The following is a 27,579-nucleotide window of genomic DNA, read 5'->3' as shown; positions in this document are numbered from 1 at the left end:
GAGATTCATCGGCTGATGTGTTTAAACTTAGTGTACGTTAAGTGAATTAATGTTTGGTTATTAGGTTAAGTAACCGTCTAGTAAAGACGTCTTTTTTATATACAGATATTACATAGTTAAAGAAAGTTCTTTGTAGTACTTGTATTTAATAATTTTGTGTTCTTGATTACGGTTCTTTTGACTACGGGGTAGTAGTTGAAAATGGTTGGCTATGTTTACGGAGTGTGTCTTGTTTGTAATAAACGCTTATCTGAATCCGAGAATGTGCTTATGTGTTATGGAACATGTAGAAAGTGGTACCATATTGGTTGTGTTAATGTAAGTTTAGAAAATTATAAAAAAATACGGGAATTAGGAAACTTGGTTTGTTGGTTTTGTGAAAGATGTACATCCCAAACCAACTTAACCTCTAATGATGCTAATTCTCCCGTCTCTAAGGGTAACTGTGTAAATATGTGCTGCGATTGTTTTGAATCTGTTAAAGTACTCACTACTCAGATCTCTGAAGTGACAAGAAATCAGATTGATCTTGTAAATAGAGTAGACAAGTTACATGAAGAGAATATTGAACTGAGAAACATCTTGAACAATCGTGGTATGTATGTGGATATTTTGGAATGTGATCAAGAGTCCGTGAAAACTTTGGGTGATAAAGCTTTAACTGATGTAATTGAATCGGAAAATGAATTCCATTCTGTTGATATAAAAGTGGAAAACTTTGAAGAGGAATTTAAAAATGAAGCAGGAGAGCCTACTGAATTGATTTTATGTGATCCTGATTTTATAGATCATGATGTGTTTAGTAAAGATCTTACCGAGCTTAATTTCAGGAGAGATGAAACTGATATGAATTTGATGAATAAATCAAATTCTGTGGCTTCTAGGATTAAACGTAAAAGGCTGATGTCTTCAAAACACAGAACATGTTGTGGAATTGATGGGGGTAAAGTAACATTTTATTTATTGTAGTTTTAATTGAGATTTTTTAGTTTTAATTTTTTCTGTAGCAGTACTTACACTGTGTACAAAACTTTTAATAATAACTTGATTTAAGCATCCTTTTGCTTCTTAATTAGCACTTGTTGTATTTGCCCCCCTAAAGTATTTGTTGCAATCTGTTCAACTGGTGAACAATAAGCAACTCTTCTTGACCCAATGAAATAAGGATGATATGTATGACCATCTAGTCTTGTACTATCTCAGGCCAACCATTCTTCAGATGTGTGGTTACAGTTCTAAGACTATTTTTGTTCAAATTTTTTATTAGTTATTGTTTGGTAATACAGTACATATTAGTAGCAAACCACATGTTAGTAGTTTATAAATAACTTATTGTCTAAACCACAGTCTTTAACTGATGAAGATAGAAATTACTAAAATATTAATTAGATGAAATAGAAATTACTAAACATACATATTTAAAAAAAAAATTCAGTCTGTAATATTCCATAGTAATATTATTATTATTATTATTATAGGTAATATGCCAATAAATCACTTTAATTCTTTCTTCCAAATTTTCATCTTTGGTGTTAGTACTTTTAAAACATGCAAACTGTTCAGTTTAATTCAGTTTCATTTTCAAGTACAAATTTACTTGCTTTAGCAAATTATTCACCTTTTTCAAGTTTGCTATAGCTTTTTTATTATTCAGAATCATTTTGAAACCTCAAAAATGTTTTTTTTTTAGAAATTATTAGATTGATTAGCGATTGTCTGCTCTATCATTAGATAATATATTAAGGTGAAATAATAGAATTTTTAGTAAACCACCACTTGCCTGCCTCATTCTCTTCACTCCCAGTCTGACATACTTCTTATCAGACATGACTTTCTTTACTATCCCTTCATACAACATTATTTTAAAGTTTGATAAAATGTACAATAATTAATGATTTTTTATGTGAATAACCAGGAAAATCAAACACTGTGTCTACCACATTAGTATAGTTTTAAGAAAGAAAAAACTTTTTAACCACTACTTCACAGAACTATTATTCAGGAATGAAATGAATAAGTTTATTCAGAAAACAAGACATTACATTGGCAAAGAATTGCCAAATGAATAAGTTGTGAAATGATATAGCTTTCTTATCTGTAAACAAAAAAAGTCTGAATATTAGCCTAGTAAATAGGGATTTTTTGCCAAAAAATTAATAGAGTTTAGGGAAATACATGGGGTTGTAGATTAGGGTAAGTATTACTTGTTTATTTGCGACTGGAAACATTTTTCGCTAACTGGACAAAATGGCAGCCGTTCAAAGATGGTGAAAATAGGTTTTTCAATTTTGTAGGCCAAGGTAAACTTCCTAGGCGAAAAGGTTCTGAATAATAGTAGTAGGCATTTATAGTACCTATAATTTAACGTTGAATTTCTTTAATTAGTTACCCCCGAAAACCCGTTAAAAATGGTCGTTTTTTGCAAAGTCAATATTTATTGCAAAAATAACTTTTTTACTATTTTTATTGTTTAAAAGTTAGCTCTTGAAAATTGATTTATTCGTTGCTGAGATATTGTAATTTGCTTATAAAAAGACTTCTGGCAACTAATTATTTTGGCTTTTAAGAGTTTTTTCGTGTGCAAGTGCAATCTATTCTTCAAGACTTGTACTTTCAAATGGTTAAAAGTTTTAGACCAAAAATTAATGTAAAACTTTTCAATTTCTTCGAAAAAATGAACGAAAAATAGAGCTTACTCATGCGTTTGTCATTGAGGAGGAAGCGGTCTGCGGCAGTCAGTCGCTCGCGAATGAAGCTGAATTCGTAACTTCAGATCAGCAAAGTGCAAAAAAATCGCTCTACCTCCGCGAATTTTGGACGGATCGGGACTTTTTTTTTGAATCCTAAAAATTACCTTAAATTTAATGTACGTTTTTGAAGCAAAATTTATCAACATATAATATAATAGTTTATTTATGGACGTATATAATAGTAATATTTATTGGAAACAATCATCGTGTATTAATTGGACCGGATATTACATAAACACAACAAATAGTGTTTATAAATAGTATTCTGTCTGTATTTCCACGGACAGAATTATAATTATAGAGTGCACTCATATTCATGAGTTACAACATATTACAATGATTATTATTTAAATTTATCAATTCTTTCATCTACAAAAACGAAGCGTGTGGTAAGTACTTAAAGGCCGACTATATTTGAAATGGTCTCAATCCGTTCAAAATTTTCATCAAAAATCGACATCTCCCCCCCCCCCCCCCAATTGACTGCACTATATATGTGATATGCTACACAAATAAATGTGTAGATGAATAGTTGATTTGGGATTTGTCATCTGTGAGCAAAAATTTACTTTTAATTTTTTTTTTAATAAATTAAATATAAAAAAAAGTTGTCTGTATTTTTTCATCACTTCTAATCCTTTGTTATAACGTCAAGCACAGTAATTATGTTACTAACAAATACCCACAGATGAAACAATTTTTTTACACAAAGAGATTGAAGCATGTAAAAAAATGTTTTAACCAACTGTGCTAAGAGTTTTTAATGAATTACTAATTTTCATTTTTATCTTTTCATTCGAGTAATTTGAATTTCATACTTAATTGGATGAGTTCTCCCACTAACACTGCTTCAGAACTTGTTTTAACTTCAAGAAGATTATGGCTCTATAGTAGAAATGCAGTCATGGAAACTTCATGTAGTAGGAAAGTGATAGAATGAAAGTTTAAGCTTGACAGAATGTGTTTTGACTTCATTTTTTGCATAGAGTTGAAAATGGAATTGTCCATAGAGTTCCATGTAGTATTAATAAAAATGTCTTTTATTGAAATGAAAAAGAAATTTTATGTAGTAGGCAAATTATCAAATGAAAATTTTATCTACAAAGTAATGCAGACCATAAGTCATACTTGCTCATAAATAATCTTTTTTTGTAAAAAAGAAAGATCACTTATTTTGAAAATAAATTGGGAAACAAATTTTTGTTTTGAAAAGGCGTGGTTATATGTGTGAACAGTATTCCATATAAATATTAAATAAATCATTATGCAAAAAACTGTTTTGTGCATAAGATTACAATCTTATTCAGGCTTCTTAAACATAAATCATACATTCAAAATCATTCTTATTTATTTAATTAACAGGATGTGATTTTATCTCATTTTTTGCGTAGAGTTGAAGATTGAATTTTCCATAGAGTTTCATGTACAATTAATAAAAATTATCTTATATTAAAATAAACCTTATGAAGTACATAAATTGTCGAATGAAAGTTCAGTTTACTATGTAGCGAAAATATTATACTATTAGTAAGTTATGAAAAATACTTGACAGAATGTGTTTTGATTTCATTTTTATTATAGTGTTGTATTTGAAAGTGAATTGCAAATAAATCACCGAATTTTGGGGAGCATCATTAGTTCAAGGTAAAACATACTCGACCTGCAGAAACATGGTTGAATACTATATGTTGTATGGATGTTTTATTTACATAAATGCTATGGAAATACAGCTATTAGTATAGTTCAATAAATACAGCTGTTAACACCTAGATTTTCTTGTTTTAGGTTATATTAATAGTTGATTAAAATTTTTCTTTGATCTGCTGATCAGCTGATGATCAGTTGGGCCACTTGCAAGTCTGAAATCTGAATAGTTTTAGTTACTGTGATACTTTGATTCACTCCAATAAAAAAAACGTGCAAAAAAACTGTTTTGCGCATAAGATACATTTTTATTAAGGATTCTTAAACATAATTCATATATTCAAAATTATTCTTATTTATTTAATAAAATGAATTTGAAGGTATGGAAGGTGTCAAACAACCTAATTTAAAGATTAGAGGTGGTGTTGCCACCTCTCCGTCAAATTGTCATACTTGGTAGAGGGGTTGCCAGCGACGCTACTCGGTTTTACCAAGGCGCATCGCTCCTCAAATACCCTCTGCAGAAAGAGTTTGTTTACATAATTTTAAGTTATAATATTTTCAGCTTTTTATAAAATATTACTTTTAAATTAAAACTATGTATATTACAGCAATATACATTATATTAGTACAATATGCATATATTGTAATGAAGTTTAAAAACTATTCATCACCTTGTTTACAGAAAAATAATTTTAAAAATTCTACACTGATAGAAAGTGGTAGGAAAAGTTTAAAAAAACATTTATTAAACAATGATTTTTAGACACACATATTTCTTACAAAAATTATTTTCAACATTTTTATGTTACTTACATCTCAGCTGTTTCTCTGATTTTTAATCTATGGTCTGCTTAATGATTTTACCAATTTTTATGATCATTTCTTTTGTAGTAACCTCATTTAAACACTCACTCACTCACTTGCTCATGTGTTTATCTTCTCAGCGTATTTAATTCCCTTAAACTCTGCAACCCATGTGTGAATGGTTTTAAATGAAACTACAGACTAGCCAAGAACTGCTTCTAAATTGATTTTTATTTGCTTAGCCAGTTTAGGAAAACTACTGCCTGTGGCTTGTTAAGAAACTGTTTAGTATAAATAGCATACAAATCTGATCCTTGGAATTTGATCACTTCAAGAATGTTAAAAAACAGCCGACATAGAATGCTGATTATAGCCCTATCATCAACGCATTGTTTACAATACATCATTTAAAGTATGCAACCATCATCATTGATTTAGTACTAGATAACCTACCAAACCATCCCACACAACATTAATACACCACCTTCAACACTATAAATTACCACTTGAAAAAAAAACTCCTAGATTTATCAGACTATAACCATGAACACAATATTGTTAAATAGTAGTGAAACTAATTGTTACTGTACTATCAGAACATAGAAAAGTAACCATCAAAATTAAAAATTCCCTCACGACAATACAGTACAACTATAAAATACATAAATTTGCTACTCATCCCAGTTTCACTTCCTGTATGCTGATTCTGAAAATAAAATGAGAAAGTATAATTAATTATTCACAGTTCAACTATCTGAAGACACCTTAATCCCCAGCAGCAACAGTTTAAAAGCCTTTGAAATTCAAATTTACAAAGGCCAAAAAGGTTTCTTTATGAATTGCGAGTTTCATAATGTTTCAACTTAAAGAAACGTTATATATGTCCAACATATAATGTTATATATATAAAATGTGTAACATTTATATGTTACATTCACATGATTGTTTACATTATGTTACTCTTAGAAAAAAGAACCAATGAAATGGTCATGCAACATAGTTCTACTATATACAATTAGCAAAACTTATTTATTTGTTAAGAGCTGATCAAGAAATATAAAGTTTTATAAACATTTTAATTGAATGTAAATTACAAATAATAGAAAACCATACTAGTATATATTTTTGTAATTGATCCTCATTGACCAAAGTGTACCAATAAGATTTCCATACAAATTAAGGTAACTGTGCTTTTAATTGAATCTATACCTTAGCCCTGAAGCAATATAAAACTGCTATTGTATAATCAGTGTATTTTGATTATGCAATGATTATTGTTATTATATTGGACAATGATCTGTGATCACCTATTCAACTGGTAAGTTGTGAACATTAAAAAGTTGTCTGAAGTAAATAGAGGATGTGTTAAAGGAAATTAATTTGTAACCATAAAGGTCTGATATCTAAGGATTTGGCCGTAAGCCAGTTGAGAAATGTGAGCCATGTTTGGTCACTTTGTTTTGTAATATCAAATTTTTCCATTACATTGATATCGTATGGAGTAGGTTTTGGTATAAGTGATATTTCATTTTGTGTGTTAAAAATGAAAGACTTAGCTTTATTTACTAGTATTTAAAAAAAGTATTAATTGTATTTAATATTTAAACAAAGTATTAGAAAGATGCTAAAGAGGTCCCTGAATGTAATTTATACAATATTCATAGTTATTATGTCATTTTTATGAAATAAAATAATGTCTAGTTGCAATTTAATTAGAATAGGACTAATTTGTTTTTATTGGTTGTAAAATTACCTTGATGATTCTGACAAATTCTAGATGAGACTGAAACTCTGAAGGAAGCTGCATTGCAGAATACATCTTCACTAGATGTAGATCCACTTTACTTTAACAGTGAACAATGTCTAGAGAACATTGAGCAGTTAGGTAAACGAGAAGAAGTATGTTCAAATTTGAATCAAAAGAGTAAAAAGCACAAATTTTTAATGCAACAGCATAATAATTCTTCTGGTGTAAAATCTGCAGTTCACAGAAAACAGTGTAGTTCCAAACATCGGTTAGCACTTAAACCATCTGAAGCATTACCTGGAAGCAGGCCTAATTCAGTGATATATCATGATAACTGCGGCTACTACTATCATGGCGATAATAGGTCTCTAAAAACTAAACGGTGAGTGATAAAACATTCTGATCTATTGTTGAAGTATGAACGATCAAAAAGATAAATCATAATCGGTATATAGTATTTGACAAATATAAGAATTTATTTTACTCATTACACTTGTAAACTTGTTTGTTTGGGCTGATAATAGTTACAAAATTGTAAATCCTTTTTCTCGTTAAACTAAAATTAAAGAAACAGCTTATTTCCTAAACTCATTATTGCATTAATTTTCATATCTTTATTTTGTACGTTTTATGAATTGAAAAGTAGAAAGTAATGGAGTAATCTAAGTAAAAGTAAGTAATGATTGGTCTAAATGTCAAAAAATGTTAGTTTTTGTAGTAGATAGGTTCTGTTTACCGTAAGGGATGTCTTGAAATACTATATTATGTGTCAACTCGTAGACCCTGTATATTGAGATATAGCTGTAGGAAATTTTCATTCTAGAAAATAATGGGTGGTAATGCCATTAAAAGGGACTGACTGCCACTCACTATTATATGTCTGTTCTTTGTTTATATCCTCTCTAGTCTATCGTTTCAGTGCACTGTTTTGTTGTTATTGTTGAGGAATCAACTTAAACGAATGAAAATATTGCTCACAACACCAAAAGTTTTAAAAACATGAAAAGCAAACTTTTAAATAGCAGTGCAAAAAGTTATGTTACATGCAAAAGTATTGAAATTCCAGCTAAAACAGCTCCAACATTTTAAAGGTAAGTTATTATATTTTCATTATTTAAGTATATTTCATTTATTTATGCTAAGTTATGTTTAAATTCATGTGTCTGTGTAAAGAGTGTAACATATCATAATACTTGCTTTATAAACGACATGTTTGTAAAAGTCAAAATTATTTTTTATTCAATTACATTTAATTAATTAGTTCAACAACCATAATAACTTTATGATATATTTAAACTTTCAAATATACTTTTAAAGTAAAAACTATATCCAGTGTGTTAAAAGATTAGTTTGCTTTTATTACTTTTATTTTACTAGATAACATTTTTTTTTGTTATCAGACTCTATTGGTTATTAATAAAAAATCTGTTTTATTCCTGTATTTCTAATAATGTTCAATTAAGAAAATATGTTTACACTTCATTTACAGAATAAATAAAAAACTCTTTTAATTTGTACCTTAAATTTGTAACATTTTTAGTATCTTTTAAAACTGTACCAGTGCATAATTGTAATACTAAAAAAGTTGCAATTATACTAAGTGATGGGTTATTTTAACTATATTGGGTTGTTAACATTTTCTTTATGTTTTTTAACTTTATTTTTTGTATACTTCTATATTTTTGTTGTTTGTTTTTGTTGCAGATTTTTAAATGTAAATTTGAATGTAACAGAATAAGAGGGTGTCATCAGTTAAAGCTATGTGTTACTTTACATTAAAGGTGCAGAAACCCAGGACAGATTTCTAATGAGATCATTATCTATAACTAACATAAGATGCCAAAGGAAAGATTTATATGAGGAGAGCAGATGTCAGTGTACATTAAACTGTGTGTGAACTGCTGGGAAAAGGAAACTATGAAAGGGTTTACAAATGCATGTTCATGAATGTATTTCTGTAAGCAATAAACATTTATTTATATTTGTCTAGAAATTGAAAACAACTCAGGTGAGTAGTACTTCAAGACAAACATACATACATCCAAAATAATACATTGTTTAATGACATAGATCAGATCATGTGCAAAGAACCACATCATGCTTATTCTTTGAGACATGAGGCACTATACACGTGCCAAATGAAGTGAAAAATATTAAAGTCCAGAACTAAAAATTTATTGCTTCCTTTATAAAACAATCTGAGCTAATCAAGTACATAAGTATTATAGTAAGGTATTTGTATCAGATTTCTTAAATTTATATATTCAGAAGCATATGTTGGATGTATACAGAAGTTATGATTGTCTGCAAAATGATATAAAAAGTACCATCAATGCAAGAGGAAAAACAGCGAAAATATAGTAATTTACATATTGCAAAATCTGGATTAACATTATTTAAAAGCTAAAATAGCTAACATTCAAATGAAAAATTACAAACTGAGATATGTTTGGTGATAAAAGTTGCGTTTCTATTGAATTACTATTTTTATTTTTACAAACACTTGCATATACTAGTATGTGTTACTTTGACAGATGATTATAATTTTTATATAAATTTGTTTGACAACAACCATGTCAAACAGTGTGTCATCAATGTGATGAGGGCATCACAAGTAAACCAGCCAATAAAAATTGTCCTGTTTGCAAAATAAATTTAATCTAACTTGAAAGGATAAGATGTTTATCTAGAGCTACTTAACTGTGATAGTAAAAATAAGAATTATATGATGGTTTTCTTATATACATTTCTTGTTTCCATTGGTTTGTTAAAAAAGTTATATATTTTTATTAGGCACAGATTCTGTCTTACAACAGAGATTTTTTTTTTTTTTGTATTGAAGAGACGTAGTAGTATTATCTTATTTACTTTCAGATATGCACAGTCTTATTTCTGTAGTAAAAGTAAATCAACCATTCAGTCATTGAAATGACAAAATCTGATTTGTCCGATGTTCAAAAATGTCCAAATTTCTTTTTGCAAAACAAGAAATGTTAAAAAAATATGTATAGATTCAGGTTAATGTATCACAGTTCAGTTTATATATATGAAATTTTTTCAGAAGAATTCAAAAATTTAAGTTTAAAAAAAGAAGTAGTGACCATAAGTGACTTATAAAAGACTGAAATTTGTGGGATCAAATACAGTGTAATTACTGAAGAAGCAAAGATAGATGTTACCATATATAATAGCATTTCATAATCAGTTTTACTATCATCTTTTTTGCATAATTTGTGATATGTGTATTTTATTTACATTCAACTTATTTATTTGTGTTAAGTTTTACATTGTTTATTTATTTTCAGTTCAGTTTAATATAATCATTTAATCTATCTTTTGTATTCAAAGAGTGCAATCATGTAATTAATCTAATGAACTCATGTAGAATTTAAAAAAAGGCAACCATGAGTTGCTTAACTTATGCTGGTCAAATTACATATTTCAATTTTGAAAAATGAAACTTACTGGCATGGCTAGAAAATGTTATTTCAGTTCAGTTATTTTAAACTCTATTTGTATCTTTACCATAAAATAACTACTTTTTATTGAAAAACAATAACCAAACTCATGAATTCTTTTTTTCATATCTTTATGTAAAAAATATTTATTTATAATTTTATGTACATACATATAGTTAAATAAATACAAAATAATCATATTTGTGAAGGGTATAATGAATTTTAAATGTTGGGACTATTGTTTTGTGTTCTTGTTTTCCTATCATATACAAAAACCAAACCTACAGCAAGTGAATAAAAAATAACTTTTGTTGATATGTCATTTAGTTGTGTTCTGTGCTTGATACCTATTTGTGTCAACAGTTGTTTTAATTCAGCTAAGGATTTTCCCAGATTATATCATTTCTTAAAAGTTATTTATTTTCTCTTCGACCATGTTTAATTCAAGTTTTCCAATAGTATGAGCTGTTACATTTATTTCAAGTAACAGAGATTCCATTCTGCTTTTTAAGATTGTAATAGTTTCCCCATTTGATGTTATTTAAACTTCTGATGGTTGAGCTTTGGTATTGTTCCAGGAATGGAATAATTCCAGATCCAAAGTATTTTAAGAAAAAAAAATTGTAAATGGGGATAATAAATTAAAAAAAAAACTATTTAAAAATTTTTAAACAATACAAAGATACAGCTCTAAATAACTCTAAAACTCTAAACTCTAACTCTTTATAACTCTAAATAAATAAAGTTGTAATTTTCTATTAAGGGGGTGAATTTTTGGCAAATTTTTTTCAAAAAATATTAACGAGTGATCTCATCTAGGCTATCAAAGAATGAGGATTTTTACATTTTAAATACAATGGATAACTTGTAAAATTGATTTAAATTTTTTAAATTTAATATTTTTAGGGTTCATAATGAACAAGAAGATAGGGAAGAGAGTAGAGTATTTTAAAACGTATAGTGATAGAATCGTTGTAATAAGGATAAAATCAAAACCTAAACCGACAACGATTGTTAACGTCTATATACCTACAAGCGCCCATGATGATGATAAGGTAGAGTGTGTATACGAAGAGATTGATGAAGCAATTAAACACGTATAAGGAGATGAAAATTTAATAATAGTTGGAGATTGGAATGCAAGCATTGGAAAAGGCAAGGAAGGAAATATAGTGGGTGAATACGGGCTGGGCAAAAGGAATGAAAGAGGGGACCGACTTATAGAGTTTTGCACAAAGTATAATTTAGTAATTGCCAACACCCAATTTAAAAATCATAATAGAAGAATATACACTTGGAAAAAGCCAGGCGATACTGCAAGGTATCAGATAGAATATATCATGGTTAAGCAAAGATTTAGAAATCAACTCGTTGACTGCAAAACTTACCCTGGAGCAGACATTGATAGCGACCATAATTTGGTGATAATGAAATGTAGATTGGGGTTTAAAAACCTGAAGAAAAGGTGTCAGATGAATCGGTGGAATTTAGAGAAGCTTGAGGAAGAGGAGGTAAAGAAGATTTTTGAGGAGTACATCGCAAGAGGTCTGAGTAAAAAAGATAAGGTAGAAAATGTAGAAGAAGAATAGGAGAGTGTTAAAAAGGAAATTCTTAAATCAGCAGAAGCAAACTTAGCCGGAATAAAGAGAACTAGTAGAAAACCTTGGGTTTCAGACGATATATTGCAGCTGATGGATGAACGTAGAAAATATAAGAATGCTAGTGATGGAAGAAAGTAAAAGGAACTATCGGCAATTAAGAAATGATATAAACAGGAAGTGCAAACTGGCGAAAGAAGAGTGGATTAAAGAAAAGTGTTCAGAAGTGGAAAGAGAAATGAACATTGGTAAAATAGACGGGGCATACAGGAATGTTAAGGAAAATTTTGGAGTACGTAAATTAAAATCTAATAATGTGTTAAACAAAGATGTTACACCAATATATAATACGAAAGGTAAAGTCGATAGATGGGTGGAATATATTGAAGAGTTATACGGAGGAAATGAATTAGAAAATGGTGTTATAGAGGAAGAAGAGGAAGTTGAGGAGGATGAAATGGGAGAAACAATACTGAGATCTGAATTTAAGAGAGCATTAAAAGATTTAAATGGCAGAAAGCTCCTGGAATAGACGGAATACCTGTAGAATTACTGCGCAGTGCAGGTGAGGAAGCGATTGATAGATTATACAAACTGGTGTGTAATATTTATGAAAAAGGGGAATTTCCGTCAGACTTCAAAAAAGTGTTATGTAGTCATGATACCAAAGAAAGCAGGGGCAGATAAATGTGAAGAATACAGAACAATTAGTTTAACTAGTCATGCATCAAAAATCTTAACTAGAATTCTAAACAGAAGAATTGAGAGAAGATTGGAAGAAGTGTTAGGAGAAGACCAATTTGATTTCAGGAAAAGTATAGGGACAAGGGAAGCAATTTTAGGCCTCAGATTAATAGTAGAAGGAAGATTAAAGAAAAACAAACCAACATACTTGGCGTTAATAGACCTAGAAAAGGCATTCGATAATGTAGACTGGAATAAAATGTTCAGAATTTTAAAAAAGTTAGAGTTCAAATACAGAGATAGAAGAACAATTGCTAACATGTACAGGAACCAAACAGCAACAGTAATAATTGAAGAACATAAGAAAGAAGCCGTAATAAGAAAGGGAGTCCGACAAGGATGTTCCCTATCTCCGTTACTTTTTAATCATTTAGCAGTTAATGATGTTAAAGAACAATTTAGATTCGGAGTAACAGTACAAGGTGAAAAGATAAAGATGCTACGATTTGCTGATGATATAGTAATTCTAGCCGAGAATAAAAAGGATTTAGAAGAAACAATGAACGGCATAGATGAAGTCCTACGCAAGAACTATCGCATGAAAATAAACAAGAACAAAACAAAAGTAATGAAATGTAGTAGAAATAACAAAGATGGACCACTGAATGTGAAAATAGGAGGAGAAAAGATTATGGAGGTAGAAGAATTTTGTTATTTGGGACGTAGAATTACTAAAGATGGAGGAAGCAGGAGCGATATAAAATGCCAAATAGCACAAGCGAAACGAGCCTTCAGTAAGAAATATAATTTGTTTACATCAAAAATTTATTTAAATGTCAGGAAAAGATTTTTGAAAGTATATGTTTGGAAGTGGAACTCGCTTTATATGGAAGTGAAACTTGGACAATCGGAGTATCTGAGAAGAAAAAATTAGAAGCTTTTGAAATGTGGTGTTATAGGAGAATGTTAAAAATCAGATGGGTGGATAAAGTGACAAATGAAGAGGTATTGCGACAAATAGATGAAGAAAGAAGCATTTGGAAAAATATAGTTAAAAGAAGAGACAGACTTATAGGCCACATACTAAGGCATCCTGGAATAGTCGCTTTAATATTGGAAGGACAGGTAGAAGGAAAAAATTGTGTAGGCAGGCCACGTTTGGAATATGTAAAACAAATTGTTAGGGATGTAGGATGTAGAGGGTATACTGAAATGAAATGGCTAGCACTAGATAGGGAAACTTAGAGAGCTGCATCAAACCAGTCAAATGACTGAAGACAAAAAAAAAAAAATATTTTTATAGCAGTGTGAAGCCCTACTGATATAGAAAATGTTGATGAAAAATTTCCCATTAACTCCTTTTATGAAGAAAAAGTTAAATATTCAGCCTTTTGGCTTCTGAAAACTTAATTTTTGGTGTTTAGATTTTTTCTAACTTCCATCCAACAATTATTTCTTTGCTAGTAATCTTCTTTGATGTGAAATGAAGTGAATTTCTATTTTTGTGTTAAAATAGAAATTAGATATTTATATATTAAATGTATTAATTATTTGCCATCCTTCTATTTCTAAAATCATATTCATTTTAAGCATATAATTTAAATATACTACCTTGTAATTAAGGTCAGTAGTTTGGGCAATCAAAACTAGTCCTTCAAAATCTTCATATTTCCTTTATGGGATTGCTGTGGTGCACTCATATAAAAGGTTTAAAAATGGCACCATTTTGTAAAATGTAATAATCTAAATTATTTATTAGATTGTCATTATGTTTAATTGAAAAACATATTGGTTACTTTAATTTGTTTGATAATTTTAATAGCTCTTTTCATAAATAAAAAGTTGAAAGATTTATTCCAGAAGTGAGCCACATTTAATTACTTGATTCATATAGTTTTGAAAGGCAGTATAATATTGGTGTAACTGGATCATAATGAAATCAGTTTTATTAATATACAGCTGGATTCAGTGGTTTTGCTAGTAAGATCTTAACAACATATGGAAAAAAATTGACAAAAAGTTAACAATAATAGCAAAACAATCTTTCTTCACAACTGAGGAGAAGGAATGAAGAAATCATGGATAACAATTTCACATTAACTCTGTATAGCAGTAAGGTAAAAAGTATTTGTAAAAATCACAACTTTCACATTTCTGTGGTTAAATCTAGAAAATTGGCCTCTGCCCTCAGAAATGCTTAAAATAAAATTTAATCCATCAATAAAGCAGGTACATTACAGCTGTGCTATAACATGATTCGATATACCATGGATATGGATATAATGCGAATAACTTATCCTGAAAAAATTATCTGAATGTCTGAAAAAATAATAAATTAGGATGAAGAAATGCTAGTCACCCTACCATTGTATTCAATATCTGTGTAAAATCCACTATAAATGTGTAAATAAAGGAAATGTTCATATTTTTACTCACAAACACGCACTGGAATTATCTGTAAGTGATCTCAATGAGGAGTTCAAGAAAACAATAAAACACCAGTTGCCTATTACAGGACCAATGAAGAAATTGTAAACGCCATTCTACAACCTAATGATAATTTGTCGGAGGAAGAAGGTGAAGGTGTTGCAGAGGTCACTGTTATGGAGAGGTCTACACCCTCAGTAAAAGACATTCTGGAAAATATAAATAGTATAATAAGATGGATTGAACAACAAAGTGATATTGATGATAGTCATTTATTGCATTTACAAAGTATAAAGTCATATATTATAAAGAAGAAACATGCAACCATGAAACAAAAAACAATAACTTTTTATTTTTTTAAATAATTTCCATTCAAAGAAAAAATATTGGTTTAAAAAATATTGTAACTTGTTTCTGTATAAGTACACATTATGCTGTATTGGCTTTTTCTATTAAACCATTATTGCTTGATTTTTTGTCTATTATTTTAATTGATCCCCTTTGTGACTAAAATTTACTTCTCGAAATAACATAGGTGTTACATAAGTCCCCCGATAACTGCATTATAGTGGGGTTACACTGTATTTACAAAATGATTGATAAAGATAATTGCAGTTTAAAAACATAGTACAGATTAACAGAAAGATTAGACTAGAATAAAGTATCATTTGGTGCATTATAAATGTAGACAACCAGAAAAATCAGCTATAATGCAGCATTATATAGAAACTGGTCAAATATTAGTTTATTAGAAATTATGTTTTTAAAAAAATGTATGTAATAAACAGGAATTTGATAATTGGGAAACTTACTGTATCAGCAGAGAAGCAGAACCTTCATTGTGGAACAATGGTAGATTGCCAATATCCAATAGCCTATTTGAAGTTAAAATTTATTAAAAACTTTTAGTAAACGAGGCCTGCAAAATCATGATGTGCAGTGCAGATTGGAGGTTTAAATGGTTTAGATATTTTTAAACTAAATTTGTGCTTTCTATTGGGTTGCCTAGAACAATAACAGTTATTTCTGTGTATTTTGTTTGAAATCCCACCTGTAAATATCCTACTTATAGAATAGTGGGAAATGTGCTGAAAACATAAAAATTGCAATAACTCAAGACCTTATTGATCTACAATGGATTAAAACTCTTGAGAATCAAGTCTTATCTAATAAGGCCCAACCCAAAATTTTTCGTCAACTCTGAGTCAAGATATGAGCAGACATTGATTCTCCTTATATTATAATGTGGTAAGAAAAATGCTGAAGACAAAAAAATTGCAATAATTCATTGATCTTGAGGTGAAGCAGCCATGGTGTGCAGTCCCCTAGTATAATAATGTATTTATAATGTTTAAGTACTATTAATTTATCTATTAATATTGTCCATTATTTCTTTGTTTTATCTGTTATATAATATATATTTCTGTAGTTTGACAGATGATTGTTTTAACTATCAAATAGCCATCTAACTTTAGATTGTATGCAAAATTTCTACTAAGTGGTTTTTGGATCATAATCATATTTTCCAGATCATTAAATTTCAGTGTTATATAAATCCATCAAAACTGCACCAGGTAAAAGTACATGACTTGTACTACCAAATACATGTTTCCCACTGTTCCTATTCATTCTTCCGTAAATGGAAACAGTATATGTAATACTACATACTCAGGTTTTGGCTTAGGCATTTGTGTATTTTTCCAGATGGACTTCTAGGGACCTTTATTTTCTGTGTAAATTGAATAGGAGACAGCTTTAAATAAATGATAAAACTGTAAATCAACTTTCAGAATGAAACTTGGAAATTTAAGTAACGAGCAATAATTTTTTTAACATGGAAGTAGGAAAATGAAGTTTGAAATAAATTAGGCACAAAATTTTTACAGAATGTGTTTTGTAACACATACTCATCCTGAAAAGTTATATTTTTAGACATTTAGTATTTTCTTCTAATGCATGAATGAAAAAATACTTGCTGGTCCAATTGAAAAGGAATGAAGAACTTTCCTACTAGAGCTACCTAAAATTATGAGGCTTTTGTGGTGTCAGATTAATATTAGTTACTAATAAATGTTGATGAATTTTATCAAAAGAGTGCTGTAATTTAGTAAGTTTTTTTTGTAAGTATAAATGAGAACTGAATTGATAAAATAATTGCCATAAAATCATTCTTCAGTAAAACTGAAAACATAAAATTTATTATGTTTTTTTTTTTTTATAGGAGATAGTAATTAATAAAATATAATTACTAATGATTTTACTTGCATTAAGAGTTTAACAGCTGAAATGGTTTTTGCATAATTTTCTTTAAAAAAAGGCTTCCATGATATAGATTATAATAGCCTTTTACATCAGTGAGAATAAATTTACTACTATAGAGAACTGGTAAGAAATGAGTATAAGTATTAGAGAAAGGAGTTAGCATAGCTGTTAAGAAAGAAGATTAATGTTTCTTTCTCTATAATTTAGAACTATGCAATCTCTTATTAAATCTGCTATTAATCAGAAATAAATTTTTTGTCAAAGATGTCATCATTGTTTTATGTATTTTTTTAGGTTATTAAGATGCATTGAGCGACATAGAGGATGTAAAGCTAGGGCAACAATGGATTTTTATGAAAATGCTCCCATTATTCCAACTCCATATAGTCATGACCATGATCATCCACCTGATTTAAAAAGAATGAAGAAGAAAGTACTTTTGCTACCTCTTAAAGATCATTCAAGAAAAAATGCTGGTGTTTCATCTACTCATAAATTGGATGTAGAATCATCAAGGTAGTATAATAATACTTTTATTCATTGGTTACAGAAGAATATACGAGGCGCAGTTCAAAAGTAAGGGCTGGTGGATAACAATGAAAACAATTGAAAAAATGAAAACTTTATTAATGGTTTCAAATACTTACATTTTTATTTTTCTATATAATCACCATTTGTTCCAAACACTCCTGATATTATGAAACATTCATCTACAAACCTACTCCATAAAATTCTGCTGTGTGGGATTTTAGCCACTTTTCCACCAAGATTTTCAGCTCTTCAGTTTTCTTGAATTGTTGAGACATAAGGTGGTTTTTGAGTTGTAGGAAGAGATGGTAGTCACTAGGCGTGAGATCAAAACATAATAGGGATTATAAAAAATCTCTCATATGAATTTTTGAATTGTTTCAGTTGTGTGTGGACATGTGTTATCGTGAAGAAGAGAAATTTCTGATCTCAGCATTTCTCGTCATCGGTTTTAAATGGCATGATGTAAATTTAGAAAGTGTTTCACGGTAGACTTTTTTGATGAGATGGAAATCAGATCAGGTTCCATGAATTCAATCAAAAACTCATCCTTTTGGTCTCAGAATACAGTTGCCATGATTTTCCTTCGAGACTGGTCTTGTTTGAATTTTTCAGTTTAGGTGAACTGGAATGATGCCTTTACATTGATTGTTATTTTGTCTTAGCATTGTTGTTGAAAATCCACATTTCATCACCAGTGACAATATGTAAATATGATTTGTCTCCCTCGTGGTTAAAGCGGTCGAGAAAAGCACATGCAGATGTCATTCTGTGATCTTTGTGAGCACTTGCCTATATTTTCGACTCATTGTGCACACAGATTACAATAGGTTAGAGTGTCAGTCATGATTCTCAACAATGTTGTCTTTGAAACTTCTGGAAATTCTAGAGAAAGATTACTAATCACAAAGCGACTATTTTCCCTCACTTCTGGATTCACACGTTTGATGATATCATGCGAACTTTAAGCCTGTTTGTTGTGAACATTTGAACGGCCTTTCTTAAATTCACAACAGCATTGCTTAATTTTTTCTTCACACATTTGGCCCATACATTTCACACAATTGACAGTTAATTTCAGCACCATTATGTCTGTATTTAGAAGTTTAATCACTGATGAAACTTCACAACTGGCAATTTTTTATTACCACACTCATTTTAATCTGCTGTCTTGTAACTCGTCTTTGTGAGTTACAAGAACTCAACTAAACGAACTGATGGCAATGTGGTGCTTACATAAACCTAGGAACACTTAAAGCTACTGCGCATGCATAAACCAGTCATTGTTGCCAATTGCTATTTATAGCTCTTTAGCCCTTACTTTTGAACCATGCCTCATAACAACACAGTATTTGACAGGTTTTTTTTATAGGTGTGAGAAGAATTTTGAGTTTAAATGCAAAATTGTATTTTGATTAATTTTATGAATTAAACCACTTAATCAATCATATTTTTTCGTACCTGTACTCACAGCAACAAACATTTGTGAAGGTTTTTTTTTTTTTTTTTTTTTAGTTGGAGAGAATTTTATTTCATTAAAGAAATTTTTAATATTTTACTTCAGATAGGAAGATTGGTTTATATTACACTAAAAATGTTTACATTTCTCTAATAATAAAAATCAAACCATCTAGAGCACACTTAAAAAAATTAGGCCTCTTTATGTTATTAATTTTCAATACAGAAAAAGTAATCAGCGAGTGTTCTTTAATAATAAAGTGCCTAGTTTAATATTATTGTCACATCGTTTAACATGTTATCATTTGAAAGAAAATAATCTGAAGGAAAATAATTAGTTTGATATTCCTCTCTTTAAACACTAGCAGCAACCTGGTGTACGCATATGTGTTGGTTGTTACTGTAACTGGATTAAAGCTAAATACAATACTCTCATATACATATACAGATGACTAGCAGAAATATCCAGTAAGATTAAAAATCTGTGTTGCTTTTCAATGTATAACTCATGTAGTGCTATCAAACTGACAGCCTGCAAGCCATACAAGCCATATAAGGATTATGATACTTATTTTAATAGCCGTTCAAGTTATCTTTTACATTGCATTGGAGGATTTTTCTTCAGATTGCCTCAGAAGGAATTTATAATTTTTTTTTGTAATTGCTATATTTTTCTCAATAAACAATATTATCATACATTTAATTTATCTGTTTTCAGTGATTTGTAATTAGGGCTTATCCGTATATAGTATGGGTCTTCTGATGAGAGTAATTTTTAAATAATAAGTAAGCTATTTATTAGGTTCATTGATTCCAAAAATAAGTTTATTTTCTAATTTCTTTCCATTACTAATTTCCGACATGCTACTACCATCTAGAAAGAGATATACCCAGAAATGGAATGAAGTTTAAAGCTGAATATTACATCTTATTATGTTTATATTTGTTTTTACACGATTGCCATTGACAGGCTTTTGTATTGTCCTGTGTGCACACTATCACATATGTAGTGTTTCACTTTGCTGTTTATAACCCTCTTTCACTCAATCAGCAACACCTAGTAAATTTTTTTTTTTTCTATGTACATATTTTTCAATCTAGTTTTCTGACACAATTTACCTTAAAAAGTTTGCTTATTTTTGTTTAAATTTAACTATTGTACCATAAAGTGGCAGCAATATCATGCATCTTTTACAAATAAATGAACATTGCATTGATACTGAAAATAAAATTAAATGCACTTAATTAATGCGTCTAATAAGTTAGTCAAATTTAACATTTTCTCTGAGTAGAATAATTCATCACTTTCTGAAATAAATGTTAGATTTTCATATAATCCATGTTCTATTTTTTTTTTTAATTTCATGCAACTTTAAACTGCGCAACTGCCGCCCGTATTGTTTATTTTCTGTACCTCTGTAACAATAATCTCAGTTTCGATAATTGATTTGCTGGCCTCCATGGCATGAGTAGTAGTGTCTTGGCCTTTCATCTGGAGGTCTAGGATTTGAATCCTGGTCAGGCATGGCTTTTCACATGCTACAAAATTGTCATTTCATCTCATCCTCTGAAGTAATACCTAACGGTGGTTCCAGAGGCTAAAAAAAAGACATTGATTTTTCTTTTTATTTGTTTTTGTAAATATAATTACCTAGCCGAAGATATTCAATAAGAATGAACTTCTTAGATAGTAATAGTACATAATCCTGTTGTACAATGGTAGGACATTGATGTACAAAATTCTCTGCATGACGTATTGTTGTAAAACTAGCTGCATCACATGATGTACCATCCAGAGTTCAAAAATCCATATCTTTTTCCTGCCATGTAAAGTCATAGGATTCATCAGAATCCTATTAAAATTGTTCTTTTCCCTGCTTATTCCATCACATATTGGTTGTTAAAAAGAAATTGTCTTATCCAGTTTTCCTCTACTGTGTTTAGGTAGTGTTTAACATGATATTTTACAACAGAAAGGATGCATTAATTTATTGCTTTACCCTATCTATTGTAATCTTGTTATATCTGTAACAAATATAAAGCATCTGAAGTGCAAGAGCCGTAATCAAAATTACTTTTTTTAAAAATAGTGATGTTTACTATTCTGCCAGTCCCTGTTGTGGAAAGAATGATACTGTTACAAGTAACAGCATCCCTTCAAGAAGGGTTGAATATATCACCTACATTTCAGAGGGCCTAGTATGCTGTTATAGAACATTAGTTCTTCCATTTATGAAGATAACAAGAAACCACATCACTCCTCATTTTCTTTAGTAAGCATGTTATGTGTGCTTGTTATTCTTGAGAAAAGCTATGTCATTTTGGAGTTTTGATTTGTGATTCAGTTTGATCACTTGCAGCTGTTATGGTCCCTAACAGTTATGGCAACAAACATTTTATGCAACTAAGTCATCAGAGATTTTTTTTTTTTATCAGTTAAACTAAATACTATTTATTAGATTTAAACAGACATCACTAACTATTTATTAGATTCTACAGACATAATTTTTTATTTGTTTTTATACATTTTTTGTATTATGACTTTCGTATTTTGAGAAAGTTTTGGAAAAGGAGACAGGTAAGTTTAGTTTAATTTATTCTAAAATCTTGAACAGCGTAATAAAAGCCTAGTGAAAATCATTGGCAGGATCAGATTACCTATGTGTCATCTATTTGAGAAAGCAATTCTTTCATACATTTTAAAAATAAAGATTCATTAATTTTCACTGGGAATGTAGCCATTTGAAGTTCATTAAATTGTGTGTTCAAGATATGACTTTATGTGCTGAAAAGTTAATTAAAATTAATACGTGTTGTATTCAATTCAACAGAAAAAAATGGTAGTTTTAAATGAACAGCTATCAATCATATTTTATAGAAAATTTGTACTTTTAAACATTTCTTTTTTACTTGCACAGATCAGGTTCTGTGTTTTTGAATCCGAGTATGGCTTAGCTATTTTACTGCACAAGTCATCTCGTTCTCATCATAAAAAAATACCCAAATTTGGTTTGAGTTTGTAATTGGTTTGAGATTAAATTAATGTTAGTACTAATTCTTATGAAAGATAAATTGATTTTAGGAAAAAATTGACCAATCCAATATGGAAAGGAGTGACTGCAACTGCTATAAAGATTCATAACAATAAGCGTGTTGGACATACTTTTATCAGGCCAATAGGATCAGGTCGTAAAAAGAGAAAATCATGCACAGGCTGTTATAAGATGCTGCGCAAAACAATGACAAGTAAAGAAGCAGCCAAAAAAGTACCTAGACTTATAAGTTATTGTCAAGATTGTGATGGACAGCCAGGTTTTTGTTTACCCTGTTTTGAAGTATATCATACAATGAAATAATTTATATAATAATTCTGATTGATTTTATATAATGATTAATAAGTTGTCAGTATATTGTATTTATTTAAGTTTTTAATACATTATAATTAATGATAAATTTTTATTATTTTTATCCATACCTAAATATTATTTTTTATGTATTTTATTTCTTACATTAATTTTTGTTTATTTTTGTCCTCTGTTATTATAAATATGTTTTTGAAGAATATTAAATGTTACACAACTGTTATACTGATTTTTTATGTTATAACTTTCAATATTATCTTCTGTATTTTGCATATTCAATTTTTTAATCTGGTTGTTTCAGGATGGTCCTGAAAGCAATAGCACAAAATTTTATTCTTTCCCCTTAAAGTAAATTTTTTCACTTTGAATAAAATATATTATAAGAAATTATATGCTTTTATTTATTAATCCTGATGCTGAAAATTTCAGGTCAAACATTTTTTCTTTTATTTTATAGAAAATTATCTTATTTTTTATTGTTTCAAGTGCTGATTAATCTATCTAAAACTTTGGTAATGTTGTATGTTTGTGTGCAAGCATTTCAATTGTCAATAGTCATATTAACATAGAAAAAGAAGTTTGAACGTAGTCATATCATAACTATTAGTGATTATCATAAACCCTTTAAATGTCAAAACTATATATAATTAATGTTTAAATTTATTTAGTAACTTCTCTTATTAACAAAATCTCATTTTTAATTGTTAATTATCTTAATAAAGTTAAAAATATTTAAAGATGTCAGTACATAAAATTTAATGTTTTCACCCTTTGCTTTTTTTCTTGTGTCCACTTGTTCATTGAGTGAATGATGGTGAACTTGGTGTTTATATACAGAAAGCAAGAAGCTAAGATTGATACATTTTGATAAGCATTTACTAAAAATATTTAGCTTTCACTACTGTCTTCTTTCATGCTGATATTGCAAGTATCATGCATCCTTAAGTTTTACATCATCATCCTTTCCCTTTAGCTAATTGTTATTGGTTAGGCTACAGATGTTAGATCTCCACTTAAATGTGTCTCTCCACCACTCCTCAAAAACTTTCTTCACTATTGTCCTCTTTTTAGGTGTTTCTTTATATAAGCCAACATCTCTTTTATTATGGTCTTCCTGTAGGTTCAGTTATATTGAAGTTAAAATTTCAGTAACAACTCTTTCCCTTAATATTGTTTTATAAAGTAGCCTTAATATTTTTATATATCTTACAGGACAGCCCAAAACATCTTAGTCTGTCCTGTTCTGTTTGATTCTCTCCTGCTTATTCCTAGATCTTGTCTTATTACATCATTTCTTACTCGATCTCATCTTATCATTCCTACTATGCTTCTTTAAAACTACTCAGTTGTTCTCTTCTCATATTGTAGTTGCCCAGATTATGAACCATTAATTAGAATAGGATCATAATAATTCATGGAAAATTTTCTGTTAAATTTCATTCATACTTCCTTATCCCATACTTAAACTTATAATGCGTTGGTGAAATATTACTACCATCTGTACTACACTATTAATTTCGTAATTGATCTTTTCATTTTCATTTATTTCATAGTCCGTATACCTCTTCTTCTCTCTTCTTTTTTCTGCTTAGCCTCCGGAACCAACATAAGGTATTACTTCAGAGAATGATGTGTATGAATGTAAATGAAGTGTAGTCTAGTAGAGTCTCAGGTCGACCATTCCTGAGATGTGTGGTTAATCGAAATCCAACCACCAAAGAACATTGGTATCCACGATCTAGTATTCAGATCCTCAGATCTGTATAAAAGTAACTGCTTTTACTAGGATTTGAACCTTAGCACTCTCAACTTCAAAGTCAGTTGATTTGCGAAGACAAGTTCACCACTAGACCAACCCGGTGGGTAGCCTGAATACCTAAAACTTTTAATAATCTTCAGTACGCCTGTTTGCAGACTATCTCTTCCATTTCAGTTATTTCCTGTCACTTATAACTACTCATTTTATACTTTTTCTGTAGTTATTTACATTCACTATTTTATTTTTTCTAACAGAGTAACAATGTAATTAGCAAATAACCATTCTCTTGCTTCTTGGCTTTCTATTTTATTTTTCACTTCTAGCTAGATCTTATCCACAACATTGATAAATAATAAAAATTAGAGTACACAACCTTGTTTTCTGTAATTTCCACCACAAAGCTGAGTCTCATCAACTGAGGTTCTTTCTATGCTTTCAGAACTTTTATACATTGTTTTTATTGCCTCCTTAATTCCTAGACACCCCTTTCATCCTTAGTGATGTTGTGTTGTCAGCCTCTGTGGTGTGAGTAGAAGCATCTTGGCCTTTCATCCGGAGGTTCTGGGTTCAAAATCCCAGTCAGGCATGGCATTTTCACATGCTGCAAAATTGCTGTTTCATCTCACCCTCTCATGTAATACCTAATGGTGGTCCTGGAGGTTAAAAAAAAGAAAAAGAATAAAGGTGATGTTCTGTGCTTTTCTTCTGGGAAAGCAGTTATTATAAGCTTTTGTGACATTTGTTAAAGCTACAGTCTGTCTTTCAGAACTTCAGCTCTTCTTAATCACCTGCCACATAACAAAATAAACCAACCTTCTCTTCTAGGACAATGTCTTTTCTTTTACTCTTTTATCAAATATCCCAAACATATTCTGATATTCCTTTCAAAGAATTTCAGTTTATTAGTGTCAGTATAACTTCTTTAGAGCTTCAACAATTTTTTGTCTCCTTTTTTCTGAATAGTGATGATGATAATAATAATAATGGCTTTTAGCCATTTATCTGGCACTTGTTTCATTCTGTATACAACATTTATCACCTGACAACCAATACAATTCTACCTACCTTTATCAACTGGATGTTCAACTCATAAGCATAATTTGTATCATTATAGATCCATCAATTCAAGGAAGTACCTATCTAAAAATGATAAGGATTCTTACAATAATTGTAGGTTCATCACAGTTGTGCCAGTATTGTCAGGGTTTTTGAATTTTTAATTTACATTCAGTTATCCAACTATTTTGAAGATATAGAATTTTTATGATAGACAGTTTGGGTCTCGTATACATCATAGTACTGGTATACATCATTAGACAGTTAAAAATATTGAAGGAAAATTGATATGTTTTAAATCCTTTGGTATGTCTTAAGATTTTGAAGTGTCGTAGGTGATTTACTTTTGTGTGAATTGCCGTACTTTGGCTTTGATAGTGTTTGCCCTTAAATTTATGAGATGCTATCTTAAAAATAGGTTACAGTTTATATAGTTACAAGGTCAATTCAAACGGAAAAACTATTTTAGTTGTAGTTCCATAAGGATCTCTTTGAGACCATTTGTTCCTTAATAACTATACTAATAATCTTTTAAACAATCTCTCAAATCCAGATGTGCAGGTTTTTGTATGCAGATGACCTTGGTTTGAACCAGATGGTTCAAAATTAATGTCTTCTTTTTAATGTTCAATTGGCTGATTTTGTTTATACTGCTGCTGAAGTTGTTCGACAATGGTGAGCAGCCAATAAATAAATTGTGTTTATACATAAGAAGAGTCAGAATTTGGCTGCAAGCTTTTCTGGTAAACTGCTGTTTATTAAGCTGATAGAATTCTTGGGTATGGTCTTAGATCCAATACTTGGCTGAAAGGATTGTGACAATCAAGTAACAAATAAAGTTGCCAAGAATTTACATTGCATACAAAGAATGTGAGGTGACAACACAAGACGTCTTCATCAGCATCTAGTATGCCTGTACTCATAATGTTTTGAGCTGTGGTCTACTGCAGCGGGGTCAAAAACTCATGTGCAATTCAGCTGTTCAGACAGCAGAAAAGACCTGCCAAATTTGTCTCTGCAGTTTACCACAGAGCGCTTATTGTAGGCCCCTGTTTGATCGGTTAAAAACGTTTATACGTCTCTTTGTTTATATATTCTAAGATCTTTTATATATGAAAAAAATTCTGTTTCTACATTATTTGTTCTGAACAAATCCTTAACAGCTGTATTTCTTACTTGATTGACAGAATTGTTTCAGTCACACTTTCAGTTTAAGACCATACTCAAGATTGTTATTTTTCAAGTAATTAAATAAACAGATTGGTGTAAAAATTAATGTATTCAGTATATGGTAGTTAAGCTATCTAAAGTTGTAAGAGATTTACCAGTTGAAAGAGTTAAGATCAAGGTTAAAATATATTTTTAATATGTAACTGTCCCTATACAGTAGAAAAATTTTCTCAGTGTTCATTATAGAAAGTTACTTACAATATTTGTATTATATATTCCAAACTTATTATATTAAACTTATTAATTATTGTGAGCATTGATCTTTACTTAAATGCATATTGAATGTTTATTTAAGTCACCTTGTATTTTATTTTCTCTGCATGTGACGATTGTTAACATTCTACTAATGTGTGTAATAATAAATGATCTATTTTTTCACTTTCTGAGGTACTGTCGATTTTCATTTTTTGTACTACCTTTCCTGTTTCTCCCATGAAAATATTTTTTTGTTATTCATCAAAGGAAAATTAGACTATTCTTTTAGAAAAAAGTTTCATTACAGTTTTTGTCTTTGAAGTTCCGCATTATAAGACCTTATCATATAAACAGAACTGAACGTATCGATAAAAAATTAGCAATATTGTTGAAGTCTGTTATTCATAAAACAAAGAAAATAGGCACTGATCTATATGTGGCTGGTTAAACCAAGGAACATTGGAGTAAGTTATAAAAATAAATTCACTCAGACTCTATTTAGTCTTGGGATTCAACAGCACATCTTTTGTATCGAGATGATTGTAACATACTTAACAAGCAGACCTGTAAGTGATCCTAGAATTTAATTCTTTCTGTCAATTGTTATTCCACTG

The 27,579-nt window shown here is 29.6% G+C and overlaps 2 protein-coding genes across 2 annotated transcripts in view; one reads left to right on the top strand and one right to left on the bottom strand.

Moving 5' to 3' along the window:
- Window positions 1–2,716, bottom strand: part of LOC142323289 (uncharacterized) — a 28,969-nt gene extending 26,253 nt beyond the window's left edge. Inside the window, exon 1 of the mRNA XM_075362758.1 lies at window positions 2,697–2,716. The gene's annotated coding sequence lies outside the window, so the exon portion shown is untranslated. The remainder of the gene's footprint in view (window positions 1–2,696) is intronic.
- Window positions 4–27,156, top strand: LOC142323284 (uncharacterized). Its single transcript, XM_075362736.1, has 4 exons — window positions 4–943; window positions 6,979–7,330; window positions 17,672–17,893; window positions 22,446–27,156. The coding sequence occupies exons 1-4, from the start codon at window positions 202–204 to the stop codon at window positions 22,717–22,719; spliced, it is 1,590 nt and encodes a 529-aa protein (XP_075218851.1). The 5' UTR covers window positions 4–201; the 3' UTR covers window positions 22,720–27,156.
- The last annotated feature ends 423 nt before the right edge of the window (window positions 27,157–27,579 follow it).

This window comes from Lycorma delicatula, chromosome 1 (assembly GCF_047948215.1).
Source record: "Lycorma delicatula isolate Av1 chromosome 1, ASM4794821v1, whole genome shotgun sequence".
NCBI classification, from domain to species: domain Eukaryota; kingdom Metazoa; phylum Arthropoda; class Insecta; order Hemiptera; family Fulgoridae; genus Lycorma; species Lycorma delicatula.
The sequence above is the reverse complement of the archived record's forward strand: the minus strand, read 5'-3'. Positions and strand labels throughout refer to the sequence as shown.